General features: G+C 45.5%; 1 protein-coding gene across 2 annotated transcripts in view; it reads right to left on the bottom strand.

Moving 5' to 3' along the window:
* The window catches only part of MBOAT1 (membrane bound glycerophospholipid O-acyltransferase 1), a 36,059-nt gene extending 17,395 nt beyond the window's left edge, over nucleotides 1-18,664 (bottom strand). Inside the window, exons 1-4 of one of the 2 annotated variants that reach the window (XM_077353037.1) lie at nucleotides 18,515-18,664; nucleotides 5,666-5,811; nucleotides 3,494-3,571; nucleotides 2,698-2,793 (exon numbers count right to left, since the gene is read on the bottom strand). In XM_077353037.1, coding sequence (XP_077209152.1) covers nucleotides 2,698-2,793; nucleotides 3,494-3,571; nucleotides 5,666-5,811; nucleotides 18,515-18,607 — 413 coding nt within the window. In that variant the 5' untranslated portion in view covers nucleotides 18,608-18,664. The remainder of the gene's footprint in view (nucleotides 1-2,697; nucleotides 2,794-3,493; nucleotides 3,572-5,665; nucleotides 5,812-18,514) is intronic. The other variant, XM_077353038.1, reaches the window with a different exon arrangement.
* Nucleotides 18,665-27,461: the final 8,797 nt, after the last annotated feature.

Below are 27,461 nucleotides of genomic sequence, written 5' to 3'. Positions count from 1 at the left end.
CTCTCACCAGACACTTTAGTTTCTCTAGCCCAGTGGTCCCCAACCTTTATATTACCGGGGACCGGTCAATGCTTGACAATTTTCCTGAGGCCCTGGGAGGGGGGGGTAGTCTTTTGCCAAGGGACACTGCTGCCGCCTGAGCCCCTGCTACGCTTCCTTTCCCGTTGGCGCCCCTGACTTCCCGCTGCCCACTGGGGGGCGCTGCCAGCAGCAGCTGCGCAGTGCCACGCCGAGGGGGAGCCCCAGCCATGGTGGCCCTGGAGAGCACCAAAGGTGAGTTGGCAGCAGAATGTCAGGGCAGCCGGTACCAGTCCCCAGACCGGGGTTGGGGACCACTAGCCCCTCCTGCCCCAAATTTGGTGAGGGCTGGGGCAGAAAGGAAGAGAGACAAGCAGGACAAGGGAATCAAGCCAAATCTTCACTGTATCTTGGCTGCATTTTTGCATGCCATGTCTTCCAATTTGCTTAAAATATGTGGGTTCATTTACTTAAAATATGTGGGTTCAATAACCACATGACACTGGAATCATTACAGCTCTTTTAATTGTGAGAGTGCATGGTACAAAAGACTTCCCTCTGCAAACCATCCGTCCCCCAACATATATACAAGCAGACAACAATGGGGCTGGCCAAGGCGCTGAGCCATTGGCTCAGAGCCCTTGATTAATTTAAGCTGATTGGCTGTTGCAGAAGCCACGAAGGTTAAGAGTCCAGGTCTACCCGATCCTACTGTGGACCATGTGCTCGGTCCTTTGTAGGATCACCCGCGTGTCCACATACACAACAATTTGCACGCAGCGAACCTTAAGTTCCTGTCCTGCATATTAAGGCAGCTGTGAAATGCCGGTAACTGGTCCTGATTACCCTTCCATAACATAATGCAACTTGTTATTGCCCTGTCTAAGGACTTTAGTTTCATAATTCTGTTTCTTTTGTAGAGGTAGCTATGACACCCCTTCTCCATTCACACAGAGTGCCTGCCCCCCTCTTAAACCTCTCTTTGCCAGATTATGGGCTAGATCAGGATGCCACACTTCCCAACCTTCCTGCTTCTTTAAAATATAAAGAGAGCCATGCCCATTTCACATCTCCGGTCCTCTCTCACACAGAGAAAGAGGGTAGCCCAGCCCCCTTTAATAACATGTCCTCATATAAAGCGATATTCGGCTTAGGGCTCACACACTGCTCCATTCACACACTGCCAACATTTATTCATTTCACATTATCTATCGGTCAGTCAGTTTGTCTGTCATCACTTTTTAGTTATGGTATAAACATATCTGAAGAAAGTAAGATACAAGTAGCAACATCTTGCTTCCACTGAACTTTCGAACTGAGGTCCTCTTCCTGCATCTGGGATCCTTTAGTTACGGATTTTCGGCCCTGGCCCCAGCCTGGTGGAACACTTTGCCTGAAGAGATCAGGGCCCACTGTGATTTCAAGCAGTTCTGGAGGGCCTACAAAATGGAGCTGTTCCATCAGTCCTATGGTTGAGGCTAGGGTGGGGGGCGCTTTGGCCACCAAAGTGACTATTCGCGCACGAAATAACCAGCAGCGAGGCATGGAGGGGAAGGGTGGCGCATGTGCTGACTAGTGCACCAGTGCCTGCACTGCCCCTCCCCCTTGTGCCGTGGTGCTGGCTGCTTTGGGCACAAATGGCTGCTTTGGCGGCCGAAGCGCCCAACCCTAGTTGAGTCCAGATAACCACCACAACGGTCAACTTGCATTTGAAGCATCTTGAAGAACATTTTGCATGTTCTATGGATAATCCTTTTTGGGGAATTTATCATTGCCTGGTGATACTTTATTGATGGTATCCTCTTGCTATGGACTCTTATGGGTATCATGAAGGACAGAAAGGTTCTGACAGTAGGGTTGCCAGCTTTGGGCTGGGAGATACTTAGGCAGAATTTGGGGTAAGGAAGGACCTCAGTAGAGTATAATGCTGTGGAGTCCACCTCCAAAGCTGCTGTTTTTATACCCTGCTTTTCACTTCCCAAAGGAGTCTTACAGTGGCTTACAATTACCTTCCCTTCCTCTTCCCACAACATGCTGTGATTTTCACATTGGCAAAACCCTGAGTGGAAAAAAGTACATTCTGCAGAAAATCAACGTAATATCCATCTTAAAAAAATCAGTTGCCACTTTGGTTCAGCACTTTCTAGAACATAACCACAGTTCAGTTTGTGCTATTTCTAAATCTGCATGCCACAGGCAGCATGGTGGATGGCAACTCAGGTTCTTTATGGGTTAAATAAAAGCCTTCAATTGTTACCATCGATAAGATAAAAACCTGAGTCAAACTAACACACTTCCTTCTCATTAAAATTTGGTTGGTGTGGGAACTGCTTGATACAATTACATAGATTAGTTCTTTAGATACAGCTACAGATGACCTTTAATGGAAGAAAAGAAAACTCAAATACATACAGAGTAGTTTTATATTTGTCTAACTTGTGGGAGTTCTCTGGTTTGTTGTGTCCAAATGCTGCTTTAAATTCTGATTCCAACTACATATTGCACCTGTATTATATCGGTAATATTCTGTGCTCTACCCATTATGACAATTCTGTGCTCAACCAGTCACGAATTCCAGCACAAACAACAGCATCAGGTATGTCCACTAGATTACCCGACATTCCTGCTTAGTACTGAAGAAATGGTAGTGCTATCAATTAAAAAGTTATCACTACTTACCCAGAGAAGTCTGTAGTAAGAATACCATAGTGGAATATGTATATCCGGCTAGCATGACACACAGTGAGGTATCCCATTGCTACTACAAAAGAGTACCTAGAATCATACAAATTTAATTACATGACATAAAAGAATTAACAAAAACTGTAATCAAAAACCTCAGCAACAAACCCCAGCTCCCAACCCAACACGATGAGCTACTATTTATTTATTTATCGTATGGCAGAGTTACACACAAGAAGAATTTATAATAATAAAATTATGTCACCAACCAGGTACAATGGTTACGCAGACAGATTGAGCAATCCCACTAAATACTAATCTCTAAATTTTCAATCTACTCAATAGCAATTCTGTCTCATCTCCTTGTGGCACACCTTGGATAACGCTAAAAGAACTTTGGGCTGCCAGACAATTGTAGGATCTCCTGGCGACACAACATGCATAGCAACAATTAACATGATGAACTGTGACAAAGGAAGAAAAGAAGGAACAGCTAAATTCTTTGGCATGTAAACGGGTATAGGGCATCTGAGCTGATTTCTTGATGTGACAAGCTGTCCAGTTAGCTCTTTCAACAGGCTATATTTTTCCTGGGATTGCCTATCCAAAAGGATGCAGGCAAATAATTGTTCTGCCCTCTCTAAAGCATATTAGTCCACAACAGTTTAGTCATGGATGTTCAGAGATTGGAAAGAGAAAGCAGAAAATGAGCAACTCTTAATTTGAGGAAAGGAGGCAAGAAAATGACAGGAATAATCGGCAGAGACAAACTGCGGCAGACGCACAGCCTTACCTATGAATGTTGGCAATGCTGGCCGTGCTCATGATACCGTAGCTCAACATCACTAACACAAAAATATGGATGGAGTACCTTGGATGTAGGAAGCAAAACAATAATAACATTCAAATGTCAATGCAGGATAACAGAAGTGATGGAACTTTTTGTCAAGTAACTCAATCTGCATAGAAAGGGAGGGGGCAGAAACATCAAAACACTTTATTGAATTGAAAAATTGAAGTCAACCAGTTACCTTCTGAAACAGAAGTGAAAATCTGGAAGCCAATTTCCCTCAGTCAACTCTTTATTGATCAAATACTGCCCTGAAAAATATGCTAAAGATTTTTGGTATTTAAGTTGTTTTAAAGGCTACTTCCTTGTGGTGGTTTTTCCACCTTGGCTGCCAAAATCGAGGTCTTTTTTCTTAAGAAAAGTATGTTTTCATATCCTGCTTTCCCCTACCTTAAAGAGTCTAAAAGTGGCCTACCATAACATTCCCTTCCCCTCCCCACAACAAGCACTTTGTGAGGTAGGTGAGACACAGAGTGCTGAGACGGGCCCAAGGTCAGGGGCCCAAGGTCACCCGCAGACTTCAAGTGGAGGAGGAGAGAATCAAGCTCAGTAGGTTAAAGTCTGCTGCTTGTAACCACTATACTGCACTGGCTCTTCAGTGTTTCAACATGATGTAGTACTACACTTATCTTGTTTGCAGGTTTTCCTTGATCTCAAAATTGAGAGGGTTCAGAGGAGAGCGACAAGGATGATCTGGGGCCTGGGGACCGAACTCTACGAGGGAAGGCTGAGGGACTTGGGAATGTTCAGCCTGGAGAAGAGGAGGTTGAGAGGGGACATTACCTGAAAAGTTGCCACTTAGAGGAGGGTAGGGAGCAGTTCTTGTTGGCAGCAGAGGACAGGATCCACAGTAATGGATTTAAACTACATGCATAATGGTATCAGTTAGATAATGGGGGGGGGGAATTCAAAGTCAGAGTACTTCAGCAGTGGAATGGGCAGCCTAAGTAAGTGGTGAGCCCCTCCCCTCCCCTCAGTTGTGGTGTTTAAGCAATAGCTGAACAGATATATATCACTGACACTTTAACTCAGGATTTCTCAACCAACGTTTCACAAAATCCTGGGATTTCTTGATGGCCCTGGAAGGTTTCCCAAATGGGTGGGAGTTAATTAATTTTTGTATCTTTTTAAAATTTGTTAAAAAATTTATTGGGTGATATGACCATATATGATCCTGACGACCTGCCCCCCTCCTTAAATTGCCAATGATGGGCCTGCAGGGAGTGGGAAGGGGAAGAGCCCCAGGTGGGCGTGTATACAACTATGCTTCCCAACCATATTCTGGATGATCGTGCCACTTCTGGGATTTCTCAAAGCCTGAAGAACGTTTTGGGGGTTTCTCAATGGTAAAAAGGTTGAGAAAGGCTGCTTTAGACTGATCCTGCATTGAGCAGGGGGTTGAACTAGATGGCCCATATGTCTCATTCCAATTCCTATGATTCTATGATATGCACTCTCAGATTTGCTTTATTCCAATCATTTGTGAAGAAGACAGTCTGAACACATTAGCATTGGTAACAAAAGGTATACAGTTACCTGCCTTGGAAAGGTCCTGCTTACATTAGTGCAATTTCCTGCTCTTAGTACCTTATGAAAACCTTATTTTCAGATTTTTTCCTCCCTAACATGCCACCAGAGTGTTTTAGAGCTTTATAAAACATACGTGCAACTGGTAATCGCTATAGCACTGTAATAACCTACTGACACTTAAAATTAGAAGTGGAAATAGTTCAGTACTGTTATAGTGCTATAGCAAATATGTGAAGGGAAAAAAGACCAAAAAAGTGGTAGTGAGTCATAACACCAGTCACAACAACCATGTTCTTGAGAGCTAATGTAAAGTTGCTGCAGAAAATGTATAGAAGGGAAAAGCTGGGGAAAAGATGGAAGAAATGTGTGAAATTCTGACACCATTACACATGTCTGTGCATTCCTGGAAGTGATTCCTGGAAGACAACACGGAGTGTTGTGATTCCTGGAAGACAACACGGAGAATCCTTGCCATGTGGAAGGAGGCACTGCATGCATGTATGATGCGACTTATTTAGAGGTAGAACCCAAGTAACCTTCCAAACCTATCACAAAATACATAAGCAGCTTTATGGAAATACTCACCAACCAAAGCAGAAAACAGCAAAACATATTCCAAAAACAATGGCAAATACATGTCGGACACCAGAACCAGCACGACTAGGGCTTAAGTACAGGCGAAAACAAAATGCTGCCAAGAGTGCGAAGAGCTGACAAGCAACAAAATTGACCTGGGAAAATGAAAAGAAGATTGAAATCTGACCTCTGTTGTCAGCAGCTTCCATTACTGGCAAGCCAAGAACTCAGCTACATGACCTTGGAAATGCCATGAAGATTTCCCCCATGCAGCCATCCAAAGAAGCTTCAAGGTATTCTTGCCAAACATTTAAACTCTATACAAAGCTACCAGTTACACACTGTGGTCAATTCAATGTGCAAAAGAGGGCATCTTCATAAATGTTTACATACCTAGAGGTGCCATATTCCAGGTGGGACACAGAGATCTCCTGAAATTACAGCTACAGGGATCAACTATCCTGGAGAAAATGGCTGTTCTGGAGGATGGACTCTGAGACCCCAGAGAGGACCCTCTTCCCCCCCAGAAAGCTTTTCCCCCCAGAGAGGACCCTCCTTTTCCCCAAACCCTGCCCTCCCTATGCTCCAATTCCCCACATCTCGAGGAATTTCTTACCCTCCGTAAGTATTAGTACTGTTTATGGTTTTATGGAGGTTTTATTGATTTTTGACATTTGTTTCTACACTTTGTGAACCTCCTGGAGCCTGTTCATTAAAAGTGGTGGTATAATAAATAGATAAATCCCCTGTCACTCAAGGTACTCAGACCAGGTTAATAAATTAACCATGTACTGTCCATTATACATATATCTGGGTGTTACTTTAAAACGAGAAGAAAGGGACTAAATAATTTATTGATTTTAAGAGATTCAAATTTATTTATTTATTTATTATTTGCATTTATAGACCGGCCCTATTGACCCAGTGATCTCAGGGTCCTGTATTCATTTTTCTTTATTTCATGCATGGGTTGAAATATGCCTCTGTTCTTGACACTGTGTTGTTCTGATGCTCTCCTTTTCCAAAGGCTGCACAATCCTTCTGAGATTTGGACTCTAAAATTGAAACAGATGTTCTTTGTGGATTACCATTATGAAGCAGCCAGAGGAATAATCGCTAACAGACTTTGTGGTGAAGCTGCAGAATAGATTATAAAGTCCTTAGTCAACAAAAAACTAAAGAGGGAGAATCCTTAGTCAACAAAAATATACAGAGGGGAAAATATTTAAAGTAAAAAACAAAACTGGAGAATTAAACATTGTGCAGCAAGTTAGTGAAATCATACAAATGGCAATTATGGTTTCCTGCTTTTACTGGTGGGTTGAATGAATGGTGGCTTTGGTCCAGATGCAATTTTCTGCCACTCAACAACTCATATTGAAATGGAACTGCACACGACACAGAGGTGCCTAAATTTTTCAATCAGAAGCAACAAAGTTCTGTCACTATCTCATGAAGAGGGAGTGCCATACACTTGTGAAATTGGGTAAGAAGCTTGTGGGGTGTGGCTCAGAGTGGTGACTAAGACTATTCTTCCATTTGATTGAGCTGATAGGAAGACCTGAAAAGTTCCTAAACATTCCATACTAGTTTCAAAGCCCCTTTATAAAAAGGGGTTTTGAAAGGGGGGTTGCCTCGTGCGGCGGTCTGACGCTGCGCGAGGCGCTTCGCGGCTCCCGCAGCGTCAGACCAGGAGCAACTGCGAGCCGCGCTGCGCGCGGCACGCAGTTGCTCAGCCTGGGAATCGGAGGGACCTGCCAAAGCGCCTGCCGATTGGTCCCTCCGATTGTCTGTCGTGAGGAAGGGTCCAACCCAGACCCTTCCTCATCACGGACAAAGCCCACCTCTAGGGGGCTTAACGAATTATATAGTCCGTGGCGCCCATGGCGCCACGGGCTGTTTAAAGATGCTCAGAAAAGCTCTCGGGCATGCATGATACTTTGGTTTAATGACTGAGAATGGAAACATTTTTAATACAAACATTGTGCCCACTGCAATTGGAACATTGGTAATTTGGAGGGGTTATTATTTGGGGTACTTAAAAATAATATAGACTAAAGTACAGTGAGGGTCAAAGCAAATTCTAGGACAATGACACATCCCCAGGAGAGAAAACAGCCACACCAGAGCCGCAAAGTATTATTTTAACATTTCATGAATTAAAACAGCCTGAAGTCCACCAACTTGTTATTGCACAAAATATATATTCAGGACTGCAGCATATTTATCACAACTGATTGAATGCATCTAATAATAAATTGTAGTGCATCAAATCTGACAAGAAAATGGGTAAGATGTTACAAAGATTTCTCACAAGTAATCAAAAAAAGGGCAATGTACCACATTTGAAGCGGGATACCATCTACCTTTCTAGAAACAAAATTTACAGGAAGCTGGGAGCAAAACTACTTCCAGTACAAAGGTCCTCCTCAGATTTTTTAGGCCAATCTTGTTTGTTTCAACCGTTAGCTAAGTCAAAAAAGGAACAAAATCGAACCTTAACAGGTAGGAACTAAAAAGTTGAGCTGAACAATAAAAATAATGTAAAATTTGTTAATTATTTATTATAGTGCACAATTAAAAACAGAATAAAAACCTCTTAAAAACTATACCGAACTAACAGCACATAGAACCAAGGACCAAACGTGTTTTGACCCTTCCGGGTCTTCCTCAGTGGTCAAGATTATAATAATACACTATATATACCTATACAGAACTTTCTATAATGTGTAGCTGAATGGTTGAGTGGGATCTGTAATATATAAATGTTATCCTTTTTGGAGACCAATTCCTTTGTTATGTCCCTAAAGTCACCACTCTTCGCTACCATTAAGTTCTGTACTCAGAGTGTAATCTCATGCTCGTCAGAAAAAGCTATATATATTAGAGATCCCACTCAACCATTCAGCTATACATTATAGAGAGTTCTGTATAGTAGTGATCCCCAACCTATGTCCCGCGGACCACATGTGGTCCTTCGACTAATTGGAGGTGGGCCCCGAAGGACGCCTTCTCCCCCCCCCCCGGCCCTTTACTTCATCCCCCCCTCAGCCCTTTACAACACACTTCATTGTTGTGGCGTGTCTGTATCTTATTTTGAAGGGATGTTTAAACATTACCATAGCGATCAGAGAGCGCTAGGGCAGTGGTTGAGAGTAGAGGAGTAAACTACCCCCCCCACCGGGCCTCAGTAAAAGGCGTTGAGTGGTCCCCGGTAATAAAAAGGTTGGGGACCACTGCTGTATAGGTATATATAGAGTGTATTATTATAATCTTGACCACTGAGGAAGACCTGGAAGGGTCGAAACGCGTTTGGTCCTTGGTTCTATGGGCTGTTAGTTAGGTATAGTTTTTAAGAAGTTTTTATTCTGTTTTTAATTGTGCACTATAATAAATAATTAACAAGTTTTACATTATTTTTATTGTTTCAACCGTTAGGCCAATGTTTTCAAGGGTTTCATACCCAGCAACCAAAATAAACAGGAAGAAATATATAGCAGAACTGTTAAGTCTAAGTGAATAATTTAAATGAGGCTAAAGGGGAGGGGAAGCAGTAAATTCAGGAAGAAGTGACATAATTTCCCCCCCTCTGAAAACACTGGAATATAAGAACTTGCTTCCATACTTTTTAATTGATTCTGTATAGTGCAACTAAGAACAGCAAAGTATTTGGTTCAAGACTATTTTTGTAAAATGAACTTGCTTAGTTTCCGAGATGTGATGAGACGGGGCTTGCTTAGGTAAAGAAAATGATTGCAACCTTCTGACTGAACATAGTTATCTTTACACCCCTCCGCAGGAGTGGTATAAATAAAAGGCTAAGGGGTACGGGGGTGGGCTCAGTCTGGGACGGGGAACAGAGCCCATTGGCCCCGGACTGACAAGCGGAGGGGCCAATCGGGAGGCATGAAGCCTCCTTCCGATTTTCAGTCTGGGGCCAAGGAGCCAATCGGGAGGCGCGCAAAGCATGCCTGCCGATTGACCACTTGGCCCTGGAGTCGGAAGGCGCACAGCGCCTCCCGACCTACCCACACCTCACCGGATGCACGGGTAAGCCCGGCAAGCAGTGGGGGACTAAGCTGCAGGGGGGGAAGAGCCAGCCCTTCCTGGGGGCCTGGCAAACGCAGACACCACCTCCAAGAGCCGGAATCTGTGCTTGCCAGCCTCCCAGGAACAGCTCCAGCTGCAGAAGGGGGACGGGGGGGGGGGGAATCGCAAAGCCCATTTATTATAAATGGGCTTTGAACCTAGCTAGGCTATAATTCTACATCCTGGTCTGTCCTGGTTCAAGTCTTTGGCAGAGAATACAGCCTGTTCCTCTCTGGAATGTAGTTTTTTATGAGCTCTTTCACAAAATCCAAGTTTATTTAAAAGCTGATATAGTCCTTTTCAAGGCTAGAGAAATGGAAGAAGAGTGTGTGACTACTGTTCATGTAAACAATTGGAGGTTGGGGGGGAAAGCATGCGAGCAGCTTTTGGACCTGTCAGCAGTTCCAGGAAGGGTGGCATAAGGGCTGCAGGGTATTCCCAGGAGGTGAGTGGAGAGGTATAAACCCCAAGCTATTGGCTCATCCTGCAAGGCATCATCTTTTCCCGCCTCTAAGGAAAACATATTTAACATTATGTAATCCTATTGTTCTGTGCACAGGTTTGGGTACTCACCTGTATCTATATTTCTTCTGCAGTAAAAATTTAAAAAGGTTTTTCTTTCCGGGTGATTAATTGGGGCTGGGCAAAAGAATCTTAATTTGGCTATCATAAGCTACCAAGGTCAGGGCTACCCATGATCAATCAAGGTCAGTATCATGTAGTCAGATTGGCAGTTGCTCTCCAGGGTCTTAGACAGAGACCTTTCAAATCATCAGTAGCTCGGTCCTTTTTAAACTACAGATGCCAGGTATTGATGCTGGGAATGTCTGCAGGGCAAGCTGATATTCTCTCTCTGAGCCATGGCCACCCTCAAACCTTGTGATAATATCTGGGCTTAAAGAATGCTGGACCAGACAGCCCTGGCTCTACTCCAGCAAGGTACTTCTTATTCTTAAACAAAAGAGCATTTGCAGAATCACAAACATGTCTGAACAAGGTTCAAGGTGTCACTGGACTCAAATTTTGTTCTGCTGCTTCAGACCAACATGGCAACTCACCTGATTCCAAACATGGATTCCTCCCCCCCCCCTTTTTTTATTATTAAGCTCATATGACCAAATGTCTTGCTCCTGAAACCAATAAATCACATCAGGATAAAACAAGTGTTGCAAAACATGCCAAAAAAGACAAGTGGAAAATACAAAACCATAAAAGTACGTATATCTCTTAAAAGTTCAAAAAAGTATTGGATAAAAGAAAACATGACTGCACATATGCAGATCTCAAATTGTCACTTAGATGAGATCAAAACATGGATGAAGTTATTTTTCTTCCTTTAAAATGTGCTGGCAGACCATGGGGGATTCTGTTTTTTTTTTTTTAAAGAGTAGACAAAAGGGAAAAAACAAAACAAAACCCCGACACATCTAAATAACTCAACAAGTCAGTCAAATGCCTATCTAACAAGATCTCTGAAAACTAGATCAGGCTCCAGGTACCTAGATAAAAAGTGCAAACCCTAGGGAAATAATAGGATTTGGGAATAGTACTGGATTGCTTCACAGTATACTATTGAAAACAAATACCTCTTTTCATGAGCATGTGTGAAGGCAACACCTTTAAGTAAACATTGTTAAAAAGCCTACAGGTGAACATGTTTGCATTCTGTTCCAATTAAGCTGATAAAGGCATAGTCTATTTCAGACTCTAGGGTAGAGGTGCCCAGCCTTGACAGGGTAGATACTCTTTTAAGGAAGTCTGAAAAAACTGACATTTGACATTCCAAAGGACAAGTGTTTGGCCTTCAAAAGCAGGTTAAAAGCTCTGCACAGCAGCCATGCTGCAGAGGTAATGAAACCTCAAAACTGCTTGCAGGAAGTGGCGTGTGCGGGGCAGGGACAGAGTTAACTTATCACTAAAAATGTTTGTTTTGCATCCTACAGATTCTTCCAATATTGCATGTGAAAGTTGAAATTTCAGTTAGTTTGGGGCATCTTCCAAAAACGTAACCCTTGCAAGTTTTTCCCCCACTCCTGATTTCTATTTTGTTTTGCTGCAATTATCTAATGGCTACCAGATCAGATTTTTCATTCCCACCATCCTAACTGCATTCAAACTTCTACAATTGCAAAGCTCCCCCTGTACATAGCTCCTTCAGCATGCTTTCTTTTGGTGTAAACAGAATGAACCAGAATGAAATCAAATAAATAGAGAATGAACCAGAGATTATCCACAACACCCTAGGAACCCTAGGAAGCAAAGCAGTATATTCCTGGTTCAGGGTATTTGGTTTGTCAAAACAAGCACAGGTAGCTACTGAAGCTTCCCCCCCCCCAAGCTAAATTCTTCTGTTCTCATTGGTAACATGAGAGAAACAACATCATTCAGAGCTGCAAGGTCAAATGCAATAAAGTGTTTATTACTATGACTACTAATAAAAAAATCCTTTGGTGGGAGCATGAAACAGATAAAAACCAGTTTCTCAGCTGCTGCTGGTAATGCATTTGGAGCAGCAGTTCTCAAATACTATAATTGGCTGTCCAGGCTGCTCCTCAGAAGCAAGTCCCACCGAACTTAATGGAATTTCCTTTCTAGCACATAAACACACGTTTCTAAATAAGTATCAAGCAAAACGTAGATCATGATTCACAGAATCACAGAGCTAGAAAGGGACATACAAGCCAGCTCATCATCCCCTGCTCAGTGCATCCAGGATAAGGATCTGTCCAGCCATTGCTAGGCTTATCCTGCAATCAAGCAATGCTGCCCCAGGGCGTAGAATCATAGTTTGGGTCATAGAGTTGAAAGAAGTCATACAGGCCATCTAGTCCAACCCCCTGGTCAATACAGGATCAGCCTAAAACATCCTTGATAACTATCTGTCCAGCCACTGCTTAAAGGCTAATAGTGACGGGGAGCTCACTACCTTCTCCACTGCTGAACTACTCTGTTAACATTCCCTGATATCTAGCTGGTACAGTTCTACATTTAATATAAACCCATTACTGTGGATACTATCTTCTACTGCCAACAGGAACCACTCCCTGCCCTCCTCTAAGTTACAACCTACTAGATACTTAAAGAGAGCAATCATGTCCCCCTCTCAACCTTCTCTTCTCCAGGCTGAACACTCCCAAGTCCCTTAGCCTTTCCTCATAGGTCTCCAGGCCCTGAATCACCCTCTCCTCTGCACCATCTCAATTTTGTCCATGTCCTGTTTGAAATGAGGCCTCTAGAACTGCACTCTGTACTCCAGACTATGGCATCTTGCAATTTTGATGTGATGCCTCTGTTGATACAGCCCAAAACTTCATTTGCCTTCTTTACCACCACATCACACTGTTCATATTTAACTTACAGTCTACAAGTACCCCAAAATCTCATTCACGCAAACTACTAGCCAGACATGTATCTCCCACTCAGTATGCATGCTTCTCATTTTTGTGACCCAGTTGCACAACTCTGCACTTTTCCTTATTGAACTGCATCTTGTTCTCATTTGCCCACTTTTCCAGCATGTTCAGCCCTTGTTGAACTCTTCTGGGATGTTCGCTACTCCTCCCAATTTGGCATCATCTGTAAACTTCCCCGAGCTGCAAGGGAGGGTGGTATAGAAATCTAAGAAATAATTAATTTAAAATATATTTAATGAGTAATCCCTCATCCAGATCATTGATAAAAATGTGGAAAAACACCAGACCCTGTGCCCTGTGGCGCCCCACTACTCACCTCCCTCCAATCCAGTAAGCACCATTGAAAACTACTCTTTGGGTGCAGTTTTCCAACCAGTTTCCTATCTACCTAACTATCTGAAAATCCAGTCTACAGTCCTCCAGTTTACCCACCAGAACGTCATCCACTAACAGACTGGCCAGTTTTAGACCATCTAGTGTAGGGGTCTGGAAGCTATTGCCGCAGAGCCAAATAAGGCTCAGTGCAGGACAAAATGTGGCTCTTTAAAGAAGAGAATGAACCTTTTAAGTTGCGGGTTGTTGGAAGGGCAAGTGAGGTATCAGAACAGCCAGTATTGTAAAGGGAATAGCAAGCAAGGATTTTTATGGGACCAAAGGGCTTCTTAAAGAACTTTTGAAGAAAGAACTGATAGAAGTGCATGCTTTCTTATAATACAGCTGCACAACATGCATAGGTATATGCCAATGTATTACAATCACTGTGAGGTAAATGCAGGACAAATTATGAGTGCCACTCCCTAAAAAAGTTCTCCCAACCACCTGCATTTGGGCAGCATATAAGTAGCAAATTATTAAACCACAAGTATCAATGATTGTTAGAGCCTCTTGTGGCGCAGAGTGGTAAGGCAGTGACATGCTGTCTGAAGCTGTCTGCCCATGAGGTTGGGAGTTCGATCCCAGCAGCCGGCTCAAGGTTGACTCAGCCTTCCATCCTTCCGAGGTCGGTAAAATGAGTACCCAGCTTGCTGGGGGGGGGGGGGTAAACGGTAATGACTGGAGAAGAGAATGGCAAACCACCCTGTATTGAGTCTGCCATGAAAACGCTGGAGGGTGTCACCCCATGGGTCAGACATGACCCGGTGCTTACCTTTTTATCAATGATTGTTAACGTTAAGCAAAAGGAAATTGCTTGTATGGATGATTTGCTGATCTCGTACCCTGAACTATGTGGATCTTTGATTAGCTAAAAGGATAGCTTGGTGATTGCTGGGGTGCTCCAGAGAATCCTTGACCAGTCAGTTTGGTGTAGTGGTGAGGATTGCGGACTTCTAATCTGGCGAGCAGGTTCGATTCTGCACTCCCCCACATGCAGCCAGTTGGGTGACCTTGGGCTCACCATGGCACTGATAAAACTCTTCTGACTGAGCAGTAATATCAGGGCTCTATCAGCCCCACCCACCTCACAGGGTGTCTGTTGTGGGGAGAGAAAAGGGAAGGCGACAGTAAACCGCTTTGAGACTCCTCCAGTTAGAGGAAAGCGGCATATAAGAACTAACTCTTCTTCTTTATTTGATTCTGCAAAGAACTAGAAAAAGTACACACACACCCAAGATCAGTCACCACAGATTTGTTTTTGAACTGATCCAAAGCAGAGTAGCGTCTTTTAAAAATTAAAATGCATCGGTTGATCACAGGGATTCTAGTTGCACAGAAATAGACCATGCCAGTTATACCCAGGCTCAGGTCTAGGCTAGAGCATCCATGTGTATTCTGCATTCAAAACCTACTACAACAGACTTTTCTGCTCACTTTATCTTGCTGTACAATCTAAATAGTGTAACCCATTTATTCAGTAGGTAGAGCAAACACCACAAACTTCCTCGTTGCTGCGGAAGTACAGAAAATAGCAACAGATGCATGTCACGGTGGCTCAGAAAGGAGGAGGACAAGAAGTCAGTTATCTTATGATACAAGCCATACTTTTGGGGAGTTGGGGGTTTTTTTGTACGCACTGACTCTCTCCCACAAACCTGGATCTTGTATACAGGATGTGCATTCAAAGTTCCAACCAAAAATCTGTGCAAAATGAGACACCATTATGTTGACTGTAATGGGGAAAGATCTGCTCCCATTCCTGCAACTGCTAAATTAGTCGTCTGGCACTTACAGTACATAGCCACTCATCCTGAGGGGACACAAGATCAGTAAAGCGGTTCCCCTGTGTACGAAACTCTGTACTCAAAACTTTGTACACAACCAAATAATCAGTCTCTGACTAAATAATTGCAGAGGGATGGGGCAGTATACAAATACATTTATCTATCTATCTATCTATCTATCTATCTATCTATCTATCTATCTATCTATCTATCTATCTATCTATCTATCTATCTATCTATCATTCAAACTGCATCACAGACCCCTGGGTTAGACCCCTGGGTTCTTCTTTTGGAGAAATCACTCCCATTTCTGGTGGTGTACACATTCCCCCCCCCCCCAATTTCTGCATAGCAAAGGACTGGCTGCCTGGATGTAAATCTCATAAAGGCTCAAGCACGCTAACCCTTGTCACTGGCTCTGTTTCTAGGAGTACCACAAACTCTCTGCAGGTTGCCCAGGCGACTCAATTTGGGCTGCTATCCATGCACACTCCCTTGTAAACAAGCTACATTGCACACAAGGCTGCTGATATTAACTCTTAGCAAGGTGATGAAATCATAGAACGGGGGCGTAAAGTTTCACTCAAGTTCTATTGCATCACATTTCTGCCTTAACCTGGAACCAGCACAAATGTTTATAGCAAAACAAGGCAAGGGAAGAACCTTGGGCACCGTGTCAACAGAAATCCTTGCCACAGTTCTGTCAACGGTGTACTTCAGAGCAGGCCTAATTGAATCAGAAGGAGTTAATGCTATGTAAATACACGAAGACTCAAGCTCCAAGGTTAATATCCTGTCTGATGAGCCTATTTATATGAATGTGCCGTTACAAACCTGAATTACCAACATTAATTCGCAGTTCTACAAGCAAGCCAGTGTGGTGAAGCAGTGAAGAGCAGAGGACTCTCCTTCCTCACGACTCCACAAGAAGTCTGACGGGTGGCCCTGGGTCAGTCACAGGACTCTCAGCCCCACATACCACACTGGGTGTGTGTTGTGGAAGAGGAAGGGAAGGCGATTTGCAAGCTGCTTTGAGATTCCTTATAGAAAAGCAGAGTATAAAACCCAACCTTCTTCCTTCTTCTTTCGTCTTGTTCTTCATCAATATCATGTGGAATCACAATTGTCTAATATTAGTTTCTTGAGATAACCCTCTTTTAAAATAAGAACAATCATCTAATTTGTAGTGACGTTCTGCATGGGCCTGACCATTGGGCCCCATTAGAATTCTGAAAACCTATTGGTTCAGACTAGGCTTGTGCACCAGGGGCCAGATCTGGACCAATTGACTTTAATGGGAATTCCGGGGTTCCTACCTTTCCAATGGGATGGACTCTCCATTGGATAGAATGGAGAGATGGGGGCACCCTCTTTCGGAACACCTGGGCTTGGATCCCATGGTCCAATTGTTGTGAAATTTGGAGGGGGTGGTCAGGGAACTCCTGGAGCTACCCTGAAAGTTCGAAGGCTGTAACTGCAACCCCAACCCCCCAGGCCCCGGGAAAGGTGGGAATGCCAGAATTCCCATTACAGTCAATGGTGCCATTGACTTTAATGGTCGCCAAAGCCAAATTGTTCCAGATCAGGCCCCTGGTACTCAAGCCTAGTTCAGACCCATTCTCCAAACTTGAATCAAAATGCCTCAGTCACCCATCCCTGGGATGAGAGTAAGAATCAGAACCAGTTTTCCCCTGAAGAAGAGCTAGTTTTTTTATACCCCAAAGCAGCTTACAAACACCTTTCCTTTCCTCGGAGATCACTCATACTGCTTGAGAGCCTATTATGAATGACAGCCTCATAAGCAGGTATTCCCAAATGAGTGTCACAGGGTTGCCCCTCAGCTGTGATTTCAGGGCATTCTTGGGAGTGACCCCCATTGAATACAGCAGGATCAGCTTCAGACTATGAATGCTTGGCTTAGGCTACGCATGGCAATCCGAGAGCCATACCCACAAGAGCAAAAATGACAACAATCTTCCCATGCCACACCCTTGGAGATGATGGGAGGTATCACAGGCAAAGTGCTAAATACTACACAGGTCAAGGAAAGGGCAGTCTTTGTGCTCCTTGGTGTTTGTTTTTTAAATGCCAGGGCTTGCACCAATTTTCACCAATTCCCCACACAGGATGTGGGACAGCCCCCCCCCCCACCACCATGCTGGTACTCAGTGCTGACCAATATTATCACCCCCCCCCTCAAAAAAAAGACCTGGAGTTAACTGATATTATTACTGCTGTTGCTTTTATTATTACTGCTGTTGCTTTTATATGGGAGCCAGCTTGGTGTAGTGGTTTAGAGGTGTGTCCTCAAATCTGGAGAACTGGGTTTGATGCCCCGCTCCTCCACATGCAACCAACTGGATGCCCTGGGTTCAGGCACAGTTCTCTCAGAGCTCTCTCAGCCCCACCTACCACACCCCCCCCCCCCGAGACATAGGAGTCCTGCTGGGTGATGCTGGGCCACTCCCAGTTCTCTTAGAGCTCTCTCAGCCCCACCTACTCATAAGGTGCCAGTTGTGGGGAGAGGAAGGGAAGGTGATTGTAAGCTGCTTGGAGATTCCTTCAGGCAGCAAAGGGGGGGGGGATACCTAAAAATCAGCTTTTCTAATAATTAGCCCCAACTAGCTCAGTACTTTTGACATTCCAAAATTTGCCACAGAGGGGAAAGTAAACATGAAAAAGACTGGGTGTGTACCCCCCCCCCCCCGATTCACCCTCAGGCTTACAAGCAGTTCAGTTGCTCCAGGACACGCCGGGCCAGGAAGCAGCTCCCTGCCCTTTATAACCTTCAGGAGGGAAAGCGGCCTTCCTTGCCCCCTCTGTAAGCAGCGTGGCCTCTTCGCCAGCCTGGAGGGCAACCCCGCCAAGCCACCACCTCGCCGCCGCCTTCCTCACACGCATGGCTAACCGGGCCTCATTGCCAGGTCACCCCTCCGTGGCAGCAAAGCTGTCCTAGGGATGGACCGCGCAGCAGGCTGAGACCAGCCACGCTTCCCTAGTTGGAGCAAACAACGCACGACCCTCCAGGGAAGCGGCTGCGCTCCAGCGTGCCTTGCCCACGTTCCGCGTCCAGGGGAGTAAGAGCGGCGATCCGGATCCGTGCCATTCTAACCAGGGGAGAGGCAAGGAGCGCGATCGGACGCTCCGTCGGGGAAGTGCGGGCTCGGGCGGCCGGTCTCTGCCCGCGTCGGCCTCACCTGGTCCAGCGGGATGCCTAGCCGCTGGCTCAGCGGGCGCAGGAGAGCGCAGCCCGTGGTCGTGGAGGGCGAGCTGCCCGCGCCTGCTGCCATCCCGCATCCCGGCTGCAGGGAGCCCGGGCGGCGGCCGAGGCAGCCAAGCCCCCGCCCAGGCACGTGCGCCGGGGGCCAATGCGGCGGCGGCGGCGGCGGGCGAAAGGAGGCTCTGCCTCTCGGCCGGCCGCGGATTGGCTGCGGGCGCCTCCCTTCCTCATTCGCAACGCGAAACGAACGGGTTTCCCCCGAAAGCTTGCCTGCCTACCGGCTGGCTTGACTGCTTCCCGGGACGCGGTGCGGCGTTCTGGTCGGAGCCACAGGCGAGCCCGCTCGGGAGGTAGCCGAGGCCGGGCAGGGGTCGCTGTTGGCTGCAGAAAGCCATTGGAGCGAAATCAGTGCTTCTCTCTGCAGCCGTGATCTGACTCGTGGCTACCGAGGGGTTCGCACTCTGCACGTGCTCGGATACCTCCACCACCCACCCACCCACCCACCCCTATTGTTTTGCGCGGCAGCCCGGGAGGAGGGATTGATGAGAGACTCGGGAGTGAAACGTAGGTTGCTGGGTTCCCCTTGGCCACCAGCCGGGGATGAAGAAGACGAGCTGGTGTTTTTATACCTCGCTTTTCACTACCCCAAGGTGTCCCCAAGCGGCTTACAGATAACTTTCTCTTCCCTTGAGGCAGATGGGGCCGAGAGAGCTTGGAGGGAACCTTTCTCTCCTCACAACAGATGCCCTGGCGAGGTTGAGAGACCCCTATGAGAACTGTGATTGGCCCAAGGTTACCCAGGTGGACCCTTAGATTAAATCCTGTGAGGTTGTAGGGGCTGTTTTACAAATGGCTTTCTCTCCCCATCCAAAACCTTTAGGCTGTCCAAGGAACTGGTACTAATCTCATCAGTTTCCCAACCGCTTCCTTCTTCTCACACTCCTCATTAGACGGTGCACCCAGCACCTGTCTGTGTGTTCTAGAACTCTCTGCACACCTCCACTTGTGGGTAGGCCAGCCTTCCTCTTCTGTGTGTGTGTATGGGTGTGTGTAGAGCCTCTTGTGGCGCAGAGTGGTAAGGCAGCTGTCTGTAAACTCTGCCCATGAGGCTGGGAGTTCAATCCCAGCAGCCGGCTCAAGGTTGACTCAGCCTTCCATCCTTCCGAGGTCGGTAAAATGAGTACCCAGCTTGCTGGGGGGTAAACGGTCATGACTGGGGAAGGCACTGGCAAACCACCCCATATTGAGTCTGCCATGAAAACGCTAGAGGGCGTCACCCCAAGGGTCAGACATGACTCGGTGCTTGCACAGGGGATACCTTTACCTTTACCTTATGGGTGTGTGTTCTCTGGGCAACTTGCATACACTGCCAACTTGTGAGTAGGCGGTGTCCACTGACTGTAGGTTGTTGCACTGAACATCCACGGACGTCATCACATCATGACAGTAACTATCACCTCTTTCCTAAAACACGATTCCCTTTCACCCTTGCCTTCCTTAGATAATCTTGTGTATGTGTTTCTATGCTTTTGGTGTGTGTTTGTGACTAGGGTTGAGTGGTCTGGCGCACTTTGGCTGCTTTGGTGAGCACTGAAGCCCGAAGCGGCCAGTGCCAGGGAGGGGCAGCTGCCTCGGGCTTCAGTGCTCGCCGAAGGGGCCGAAGTGCGCCAAACTGCTCAACCCTATTTGTAACTACTTTAATTCTCTTTAATAAAAGCAACAAAAGCATACCTAACGGGGTTATTTAGAGTTTCTTAAGGGAGCACTCTTGTATACATAAGTGGAGATCCTGTAGTTACCTTCCGCTCACTATGTCTCCAGCTAAATAGCTAATTACCCAGTTAAAATCAGGATACCTCCAAATTGGGTAACAAGAGTTTGAACATGGGGCTGAACTGTGCTTGAAGCAGGATATACCGGGCCAAGGCTCCTCCTTGTCCTCCTCCCTGGCTGCTGCCTCAGGGGCTGCCCTGCCACTCTGTTGCTGGCTCACCTTTGGTGCTCTCCAGTGGCCGCCATGGCTGGGGCTCCCCCTCGGCCCAGCACTGTGCAGCTACTGCAGGCAGCACCCCCCAGCGGGCAGTGGGAAGTCAGGGGCGGCGGTGGAAAAGCAAGTGGAGCAGGGGCTCAGGCGGCAGCAGTGTCCCTTGGCAAAAGACTACCACCCCTGCCAGGCCTTAGTAAAATTGTCAAGTGTTGACCGGTCCCCGGTTATAAAAAGGCTGGGGACCACTGGATTGGAGTATTTCTATGCTGCTTTGAAACCTGAAGGAACCCAAAGTGACAGACAGAAAATTCCAAAAATTCAAAACTATTTAAACAGAGATGAAGACAATACAGACATATCTGGGCTGGTCTTGGTCTTTCAAGCTGCCTGACATAGATCTCAGGTTGTGAATTAACAGCTGTTGGGTTGAGGCCTGTGCCTCTGGCCCCGCTCAGATAAAGCACCTTCAAGAACAGAAGAAGGCAACAGGATTCTCCTCTGTTTCTACCCTCAGGCTGTGACTATGACGGAGCAAGTTGTTCATATACAAGAGCTCCTCTAGTGGAACAAAAGTGAATAACAGTAAAGATTACACTGGTGAGGAACTAGGGCCAACTACTGCAGCTTTAGAGATAAGGACTAGGAGCAATGGGTTCAAATTATGGGAAAGGGTTCACTTAAATGTTAGAAAGCATGGTGAGGAGATGGAATATGGTGCCTCAAAGGGTGGTGGAGTCTCCTTTGTTGGAGGAGATTGGATGAGCACCTGTTAGAGGAGTGTGTGTTTTTAAGTCCGGGAGAAGGTGGGGGGCTGGACTGTATGGCCCTCTGTGGACTCTTCCAGCTCTGTGTGATCCTGATTCTGAAGATTATTGTAACTGGTGTGGTGAATCGGTAGTAGATGAGCATTTTGCCACAGTGTTTCCATCTGGCAGCTATAATGTGTACATAAGCCCATTTACTTCTTTAAAAATTTAGTCTGAGCGATGCACTTCTGAAAGATAAATTACTTCTTGAGATATATTCTAAAAACAAACATACAAGTCAGTGGCTCTTACTGGAATAGCAAAAGTTGCTTTACGGTATCTGTCTACCTAGCTATTTACTTGATTATCTTGCTTATAATGCATATTGTAAAGCTCTTTTTCATATGCATCTGTATGCAGTTATTCCCACTGGTTGGTATCTTTAATTTTCTCCTTTCTTGGATGGTGGACTCGCCTTAGAAAACTGTAATAGGTCACTCAGGGTTTAGTGAGAAAGAGGACCACCCATCTGAGTATGCCCCTTAAAGGGCTCTACGCTCAGTCAATGCCAATAGGCTGGTGATCTCCAGCCCCAAAGAAGTGCGCCTGACCTTCGCCAGGGCCTTTTTGACCCTGGCCCCAGCTTGGTGGAATGAGCTCCTGAGACCAGAGCCCTACTGGAGCTCCAGTAGTTCTGCAGGGCCTGTAAAACAGAGCTCTTCTGTCAAGTTATTGGCTGAGGCCAGTGCAACTACTAAGTGCACTGCACAATACGTACTTAATGGGCCTCCCCCTACACACTCCACTGCTGTCCATTACAGCACTGGAAATTGCTCCATAAACCAACCGAGTAAACTTGCATCTGTGGCAGTTAGGAGGCAGATTTGGTTGTCCAGTCTTCTAACTGGATGTATTTTATTATTTTAAGAAACTTATATTGTATTTTAATTAATCAATTAATATTGAGATTTATTTGCCACTGCTCTAATGTAATCCTATGTTGTATTTTAATTATGTTCTTAGCTGCTGGTGAGGGGCAGGATATAAATCCAATAATAAGAGGAGGAGCCTGATGTAGCCAGTTTAGAGGCAGCAGAAGCCTACTACCAGGAAGAGGAAATGCAGGCAGACCAGGACTTACAATTGAGAGCTTGTGCTCCCCCCCCCCCCCCAATCTAGCCGATGAAAGCCAGTTGCCATCTCTCTGAGATCACTGACACCTTTAGAGAAAAGCAGGAGGCTGTGGATGGAACTCCAGGCTGAAAGGTGAAGCATACTCCTTGTGGCTCAATGCCTGTTGCCTGCTGAGAGCAATGAAGAGTCCTTACAGGACTGTGCCTGAAAAACTGATGTGGAGCTACGAAGAGAAAATTCTCTCCTGAGAGAAAATTAAGGATGTGGATGCAATGCAAACAATACATGCTGGATAGCTGGCACCTTCCTGAAGAATTCCCAGAATTCCTTCAAGAGGCTTTATACTTAAATTTCAGCTGCTCAGACTTAATCCTGCAAGAATTCATCATCACTTTCATTTGGCTGACATTTAGCCATAAGGTAAGTGCTTCTCCTTTGAGCCTGCACCTCTGCTCCAAGCCTGCACCTTCACCTCTCTAATGATGCAGGTGAGCCTGGAGGGCTGAAAACAGGCAGCTGGCTTTGATCTGCAGGATCAGAGCTGGGAAATGGAGGTGATTGTACAAGCTCTCAGCTGTAAGCCTTGGCCTGCTTGCACCTCCTCCATTTTTTGGTGGCTTCTGCTGCCTCTGACCTGGCTATGCTGGCTTCTTCCTCCTCTGAGCAGTTCTCAACATTGCCGATACTTGGCTGACCCATGACACCCTATGTCCTTGTGCCGTTTACCCATGTCAACTCACTTCTGCTAAGCAGAACTATACAATTTGGGGATAGAAGCACCTAGCAATCAAAGCAGCCTTTGAAGCCTGCTGCCATCACCTGGAGGGAGTCCACACCCAGTGCAGGTGCAGACAGATCACCACAATCTTGAGCATCTGCAAATGGCAGATTGGTTAAGCCAGAGGCAGATTTGATGGTCTCTCTTTTTAAGCTTCCACTTCACTGTTGTCTACATTCCTAGGGTCCAGAATGCCACGTTGGAATGGTACCCCCGGTGTTATACCAACCACCAACAAGATGATTAGTCAACCTTACTGTCCTTTGCTGAATTTGCATATAACAATGGAGGGCGTATTTCCACCCACTAGATGTCCTTTATGGTCAATGATAGGGAAGGGTCCGATTAACCGAGCATTCAACTTCCTTGAGGAACGTTGGATGCCACATTATACTGATTGTGTTGACTTTCTCTGTGTAATCCTCCTTTGACATTCAGTGAGAAAGGGGGAAATATAAACATAAATATATAAATACATAAAATAAATAAATAATAAAACATAAAAGATTCACATGTCATGAAGTCTGAAGCATTTGCATGTTTTTACTTTGCCATATGCACATATAATGGCTTATTCTGAATGAGGGACTTTGTAGGAATTCTTCAGCATGTTATATGCATGTGCAATATTCATATATGGCAAAGTGCATGCCTCCTTTTACCCCCATGATAGAGCACATAAGGAATAATCTTATGTATGTTGTACTAGCCAAACTGCCTACACTGTGTTCCAATCCTTTTTCAAGCAGACAAGACAAAACTTGTGGTTGTTTGGTCCATTAAATGCAAGCTGCAGTGTATCGGTGAGGCCAAAGAGACACACTGGATTAATAATCCTCATCACCTTACTTTTATTTTCATAGTGACCATCACTATAGGCCAGCCTTTCTCAACTTTTTTCCTGTCAAGAAACCCAGGAAACATTCTTCAGGCTTCAATGACCCCCAGAAGGGATGAGATTGTGGGAAACATAGTTGTGTACATGTCCACCTAGGAACCCTTCGCTTCCCACCCCCTCCAGGCCCATCATTGGCCATGGGGTGTGTGTGTCAACATCACCATATATGGTCATATCACATGATGAATGTTTGACAATTTTTTTAAAAAAATTAAAAATTAATTAACTCTCACCTATTTGGGAAACCCTTCCAGGGCTATCAAGAAACCCCAGGATTTCACAAACTTTATTTATTTACTAGTATCGAAGCCCATTTTAAAAATGGGCTTTGAAAGGGGTGGCAGGAAGGAGGGTGTGAGAGGGTGGCCGCAGCTCCTACAAAGCGGGCTAAAGGGAGTGGAAAGCCACTGGCGGCGACAGGGCTTTGTAGCCCATAGGGAGGCTGAAAACTACCCCCCCCGGCTCCCTCCCATCAGGAGCGTACCTGCGGGCCGCAAAGTCCTGTCGCTGCCTCTTCTCATGGGCGACAATGGAGACCGCAGCCACAAGGCTTCTAGCAGGCAAGGAGGGAGGGTGGGAGCTGGAGGGGGAGGGCCAATCAGGGTGGACCTGGACAGACAGGGCCCTGGACAGTCTCCTCCCAGGGTGCTGTTTCCCCAACATATAAGGGAGCAAAATAGTGTTAAGGATATTTATATACCGCCCTCAGCTGAGGCTCAGGGTGGTTGAGAAAGCCTGCTGTAGACAAAAAGAATTTTTGATCCAAATGTTTGTATGCATTCTTAAGCTAAGGTTCTTACCCTGTGTCTGTGGACAGATACTAAGAAATATCATAGTTCTGAACACAGATGCCTTTTATTAAATTTCAATACCACCCTTCCCTAATAGGCTCAGAGAGGTTTACAACATGTATTATAAAACATGTATTATAAAACGTTTATTCCCCTTCTTTTTCTCTTCAGTAGGGACACAAAGTGACTCACAGAATTGTTCTTCCCATATAGTTTGATGTCTTCTGTCCAGTTTTTTTTTTTAGCAACTATCCTGCTTATATATGGGCCTCTTGTGGTGCAGAGTGGGAAGGCAGCAGACATGCAGTCTGAAGCTCTGCCCATGAGGCTGGGAGTTCAATCCCAGCAGCCGGCTCAAGGTTGACTCAGCCTTCCATCCTTCCGAGGTCGGTAAAATGAGTACCCAGCTTGCTGGAGGGTAAACAGTAATGACTGGGGAAGGCACTGGCAAACCAATACGTATTGAGTCTGCCATGAAAACGCTAGAGGGTGTCACCCCAAGGGTCAGACATGACCCATTGCTTGCACAGGGGATACCTTTACCTTTACTGCTTATATAATATTGCTGACTTCCATGTGGGACTTGAAATTCACCCAGAATTACAATTGATCTCCAAACTATTGAGAAAATGGAAACAAAACAGGAAGAAAACAGAACTCGAGACATGGCGGAATACAAATTTTTAAAACAAAGAAAAATATGAAGAATGTCCTGTAGGGGGCATCGGAGAAGTGTATTTAGCATAGCTAAAAGAGAAACTTCTTGATATTTGCCCTATAATCTCCAGTGTACTGATTGGCTCACTGGGAGACTTCCTACTCCTTTGAGTCCACTTCCTCCCTGCTTGTCTCCACAACAGGCTAAATGAATGCAGAACAGCTGTTAGATAGTCAGGACTGTCTCTCCTCTTTCTGTACAAAGTTTGCTACTCTTCTCAATAAAACTATTATTTTAAGCAGCCTAGTGCTTCGGTCAATATATTTAAACTCTGCCCACACTTTGGAGGGTGTGGCATCTCATCCCAGCTGAGTTTCTTCCCAAATCCCCAAGAATATGCTAACCCAGAGTTGGCTATTAAAGAGAATCTTTGCTTCAACTGTCTCTGTATTACTGCCAGCAGGAGCTTGGCTGGTGGACTATGACCTTCTTCACAGTGGACATGATGTTGGCAATTGGGTTAGTATACAATCCCTGCTCCTTGTAGAGATAATGCAATTACCGTAACATCAAGCCTGGGTTAACAACATCCAGGAAGGAAGAAGGAAAGGCAAGAGGCAAGGCGAGACATTTCAGTGCCTGAGGCAGAAAAACAAAGCAGTTCTCCCCCTAGTGGTAAAATTAATCACATCTCTGAATGTCTCTTGCCTTGGAAACTACAGCCTGGTGGCCAAACGGCTAGTGAGAGCCAGCATGGGGTAGTGGTTATGAGCAGTGCCCTCTAATCTGAAAAAACAGGTTTGACTCCCCACATGTAGCCAGCGGGGTGACCTTGGGCCAGTCACAGTTCTCTCAGTTCTCTAAGGCCCACCTATCTCGCAGGGTGCTTGTTGTAGAGACAGGAAGAGAAGGCGATTGTGAACCGTTTTGAGGCTCCTTTTGGTAGTGAAAAGTGAGGTATCAAAACCAACTCTTCTTCATTACGGAAAGCAGGTGAAATCCATGTTCTTAGAACAGAGGAGCTTCATGGGATTGCGCTTTTACCAAGTCAAAGGACTAAAAGATCTAGACAGAGTGAATTCAAGAGATGATGAATTGGCAAAACAAGGTGAATAGTGTACATACACCTTTGAAAAGGGATAATTGTTGTCTGTAATCCATGTGATCCAATTGTCAGATTTGCATATGACTTCCAGCTCAGCTCATTCACTCTCTTGCTGAAGGTGAGGCATGAAATTAGGAGTTTCAGAGTTTTTTTTTTAGTGTTCCAAGGAGAGTCTTGACCTCACTTTCTCCAAAGCAAGGCATTCCTAACTATGGATGACAAGAATCATTTAGCCAAGCTGGAACGAGTGCAGATGGCACACACCTAGGTACCAATGGGGACCTTGGTAACACTCCTCCACACCCATAGCTAGGCATAAAATGGAGATGGGAGCATTGCCGTGTGTACAGCACAGAAAAATAATGCAGTTATTAGAATCCCATCTGTGCATGCTAACAATAATACTTTTGATCTAGTACTTATACCATTTGAAAGGATAAGGAAAGAACAGATAGGTTTAAGTCCCATAAAGACCAACAAAGGCCAATGCAGATGCTAATGGAGCTCTGACTTTTGAAACCATCTACCCTCCAAATCATCTTGCTCTCTAAGCTGCTATTTATTTGTCAGATGGCATGTGTAATGTAGCCAGGAGAGCCAAGGATTGTCTGGCAGCCAGGCAAGGGACGTTTGCCCGTGTTTGCCTCTGTTCCAAGTACCTTGGAGGAACTACCACCCAAATACTTGGAGGTCTCCCATCCAAATACTAGCCACAGTGGGCCCTTCTTAGCTTCTGAGATCTGCTAAGGATCAGGCTTGCCTAGGTGCTGTTGGACTCGAATCCAGCTGTGTTTACATCAGAGTTAGTTTTGCAGGCTACAGGAAAA

This window comes from Paroedura picta, chromosome 9 (assembly GCF_049243985.1).
Source record: "Paroedura picta isolate Pp20150507F chromosome 9, Ppicta_v3.0, whole genome shotgun sequence".
Taxonomy (NCBI): domain Eukaryota; kingdom Metazoa; phylum Chordata; class Lepidosauria; order Squamata; family Gekkonidae; genus Paroedura; species Paroedura picta.
The sequence above is the reverse complement of the archived record's forward strand: the minus strand, read 5'-3'. Positions and strand labels throughout refer to the sequence as shown.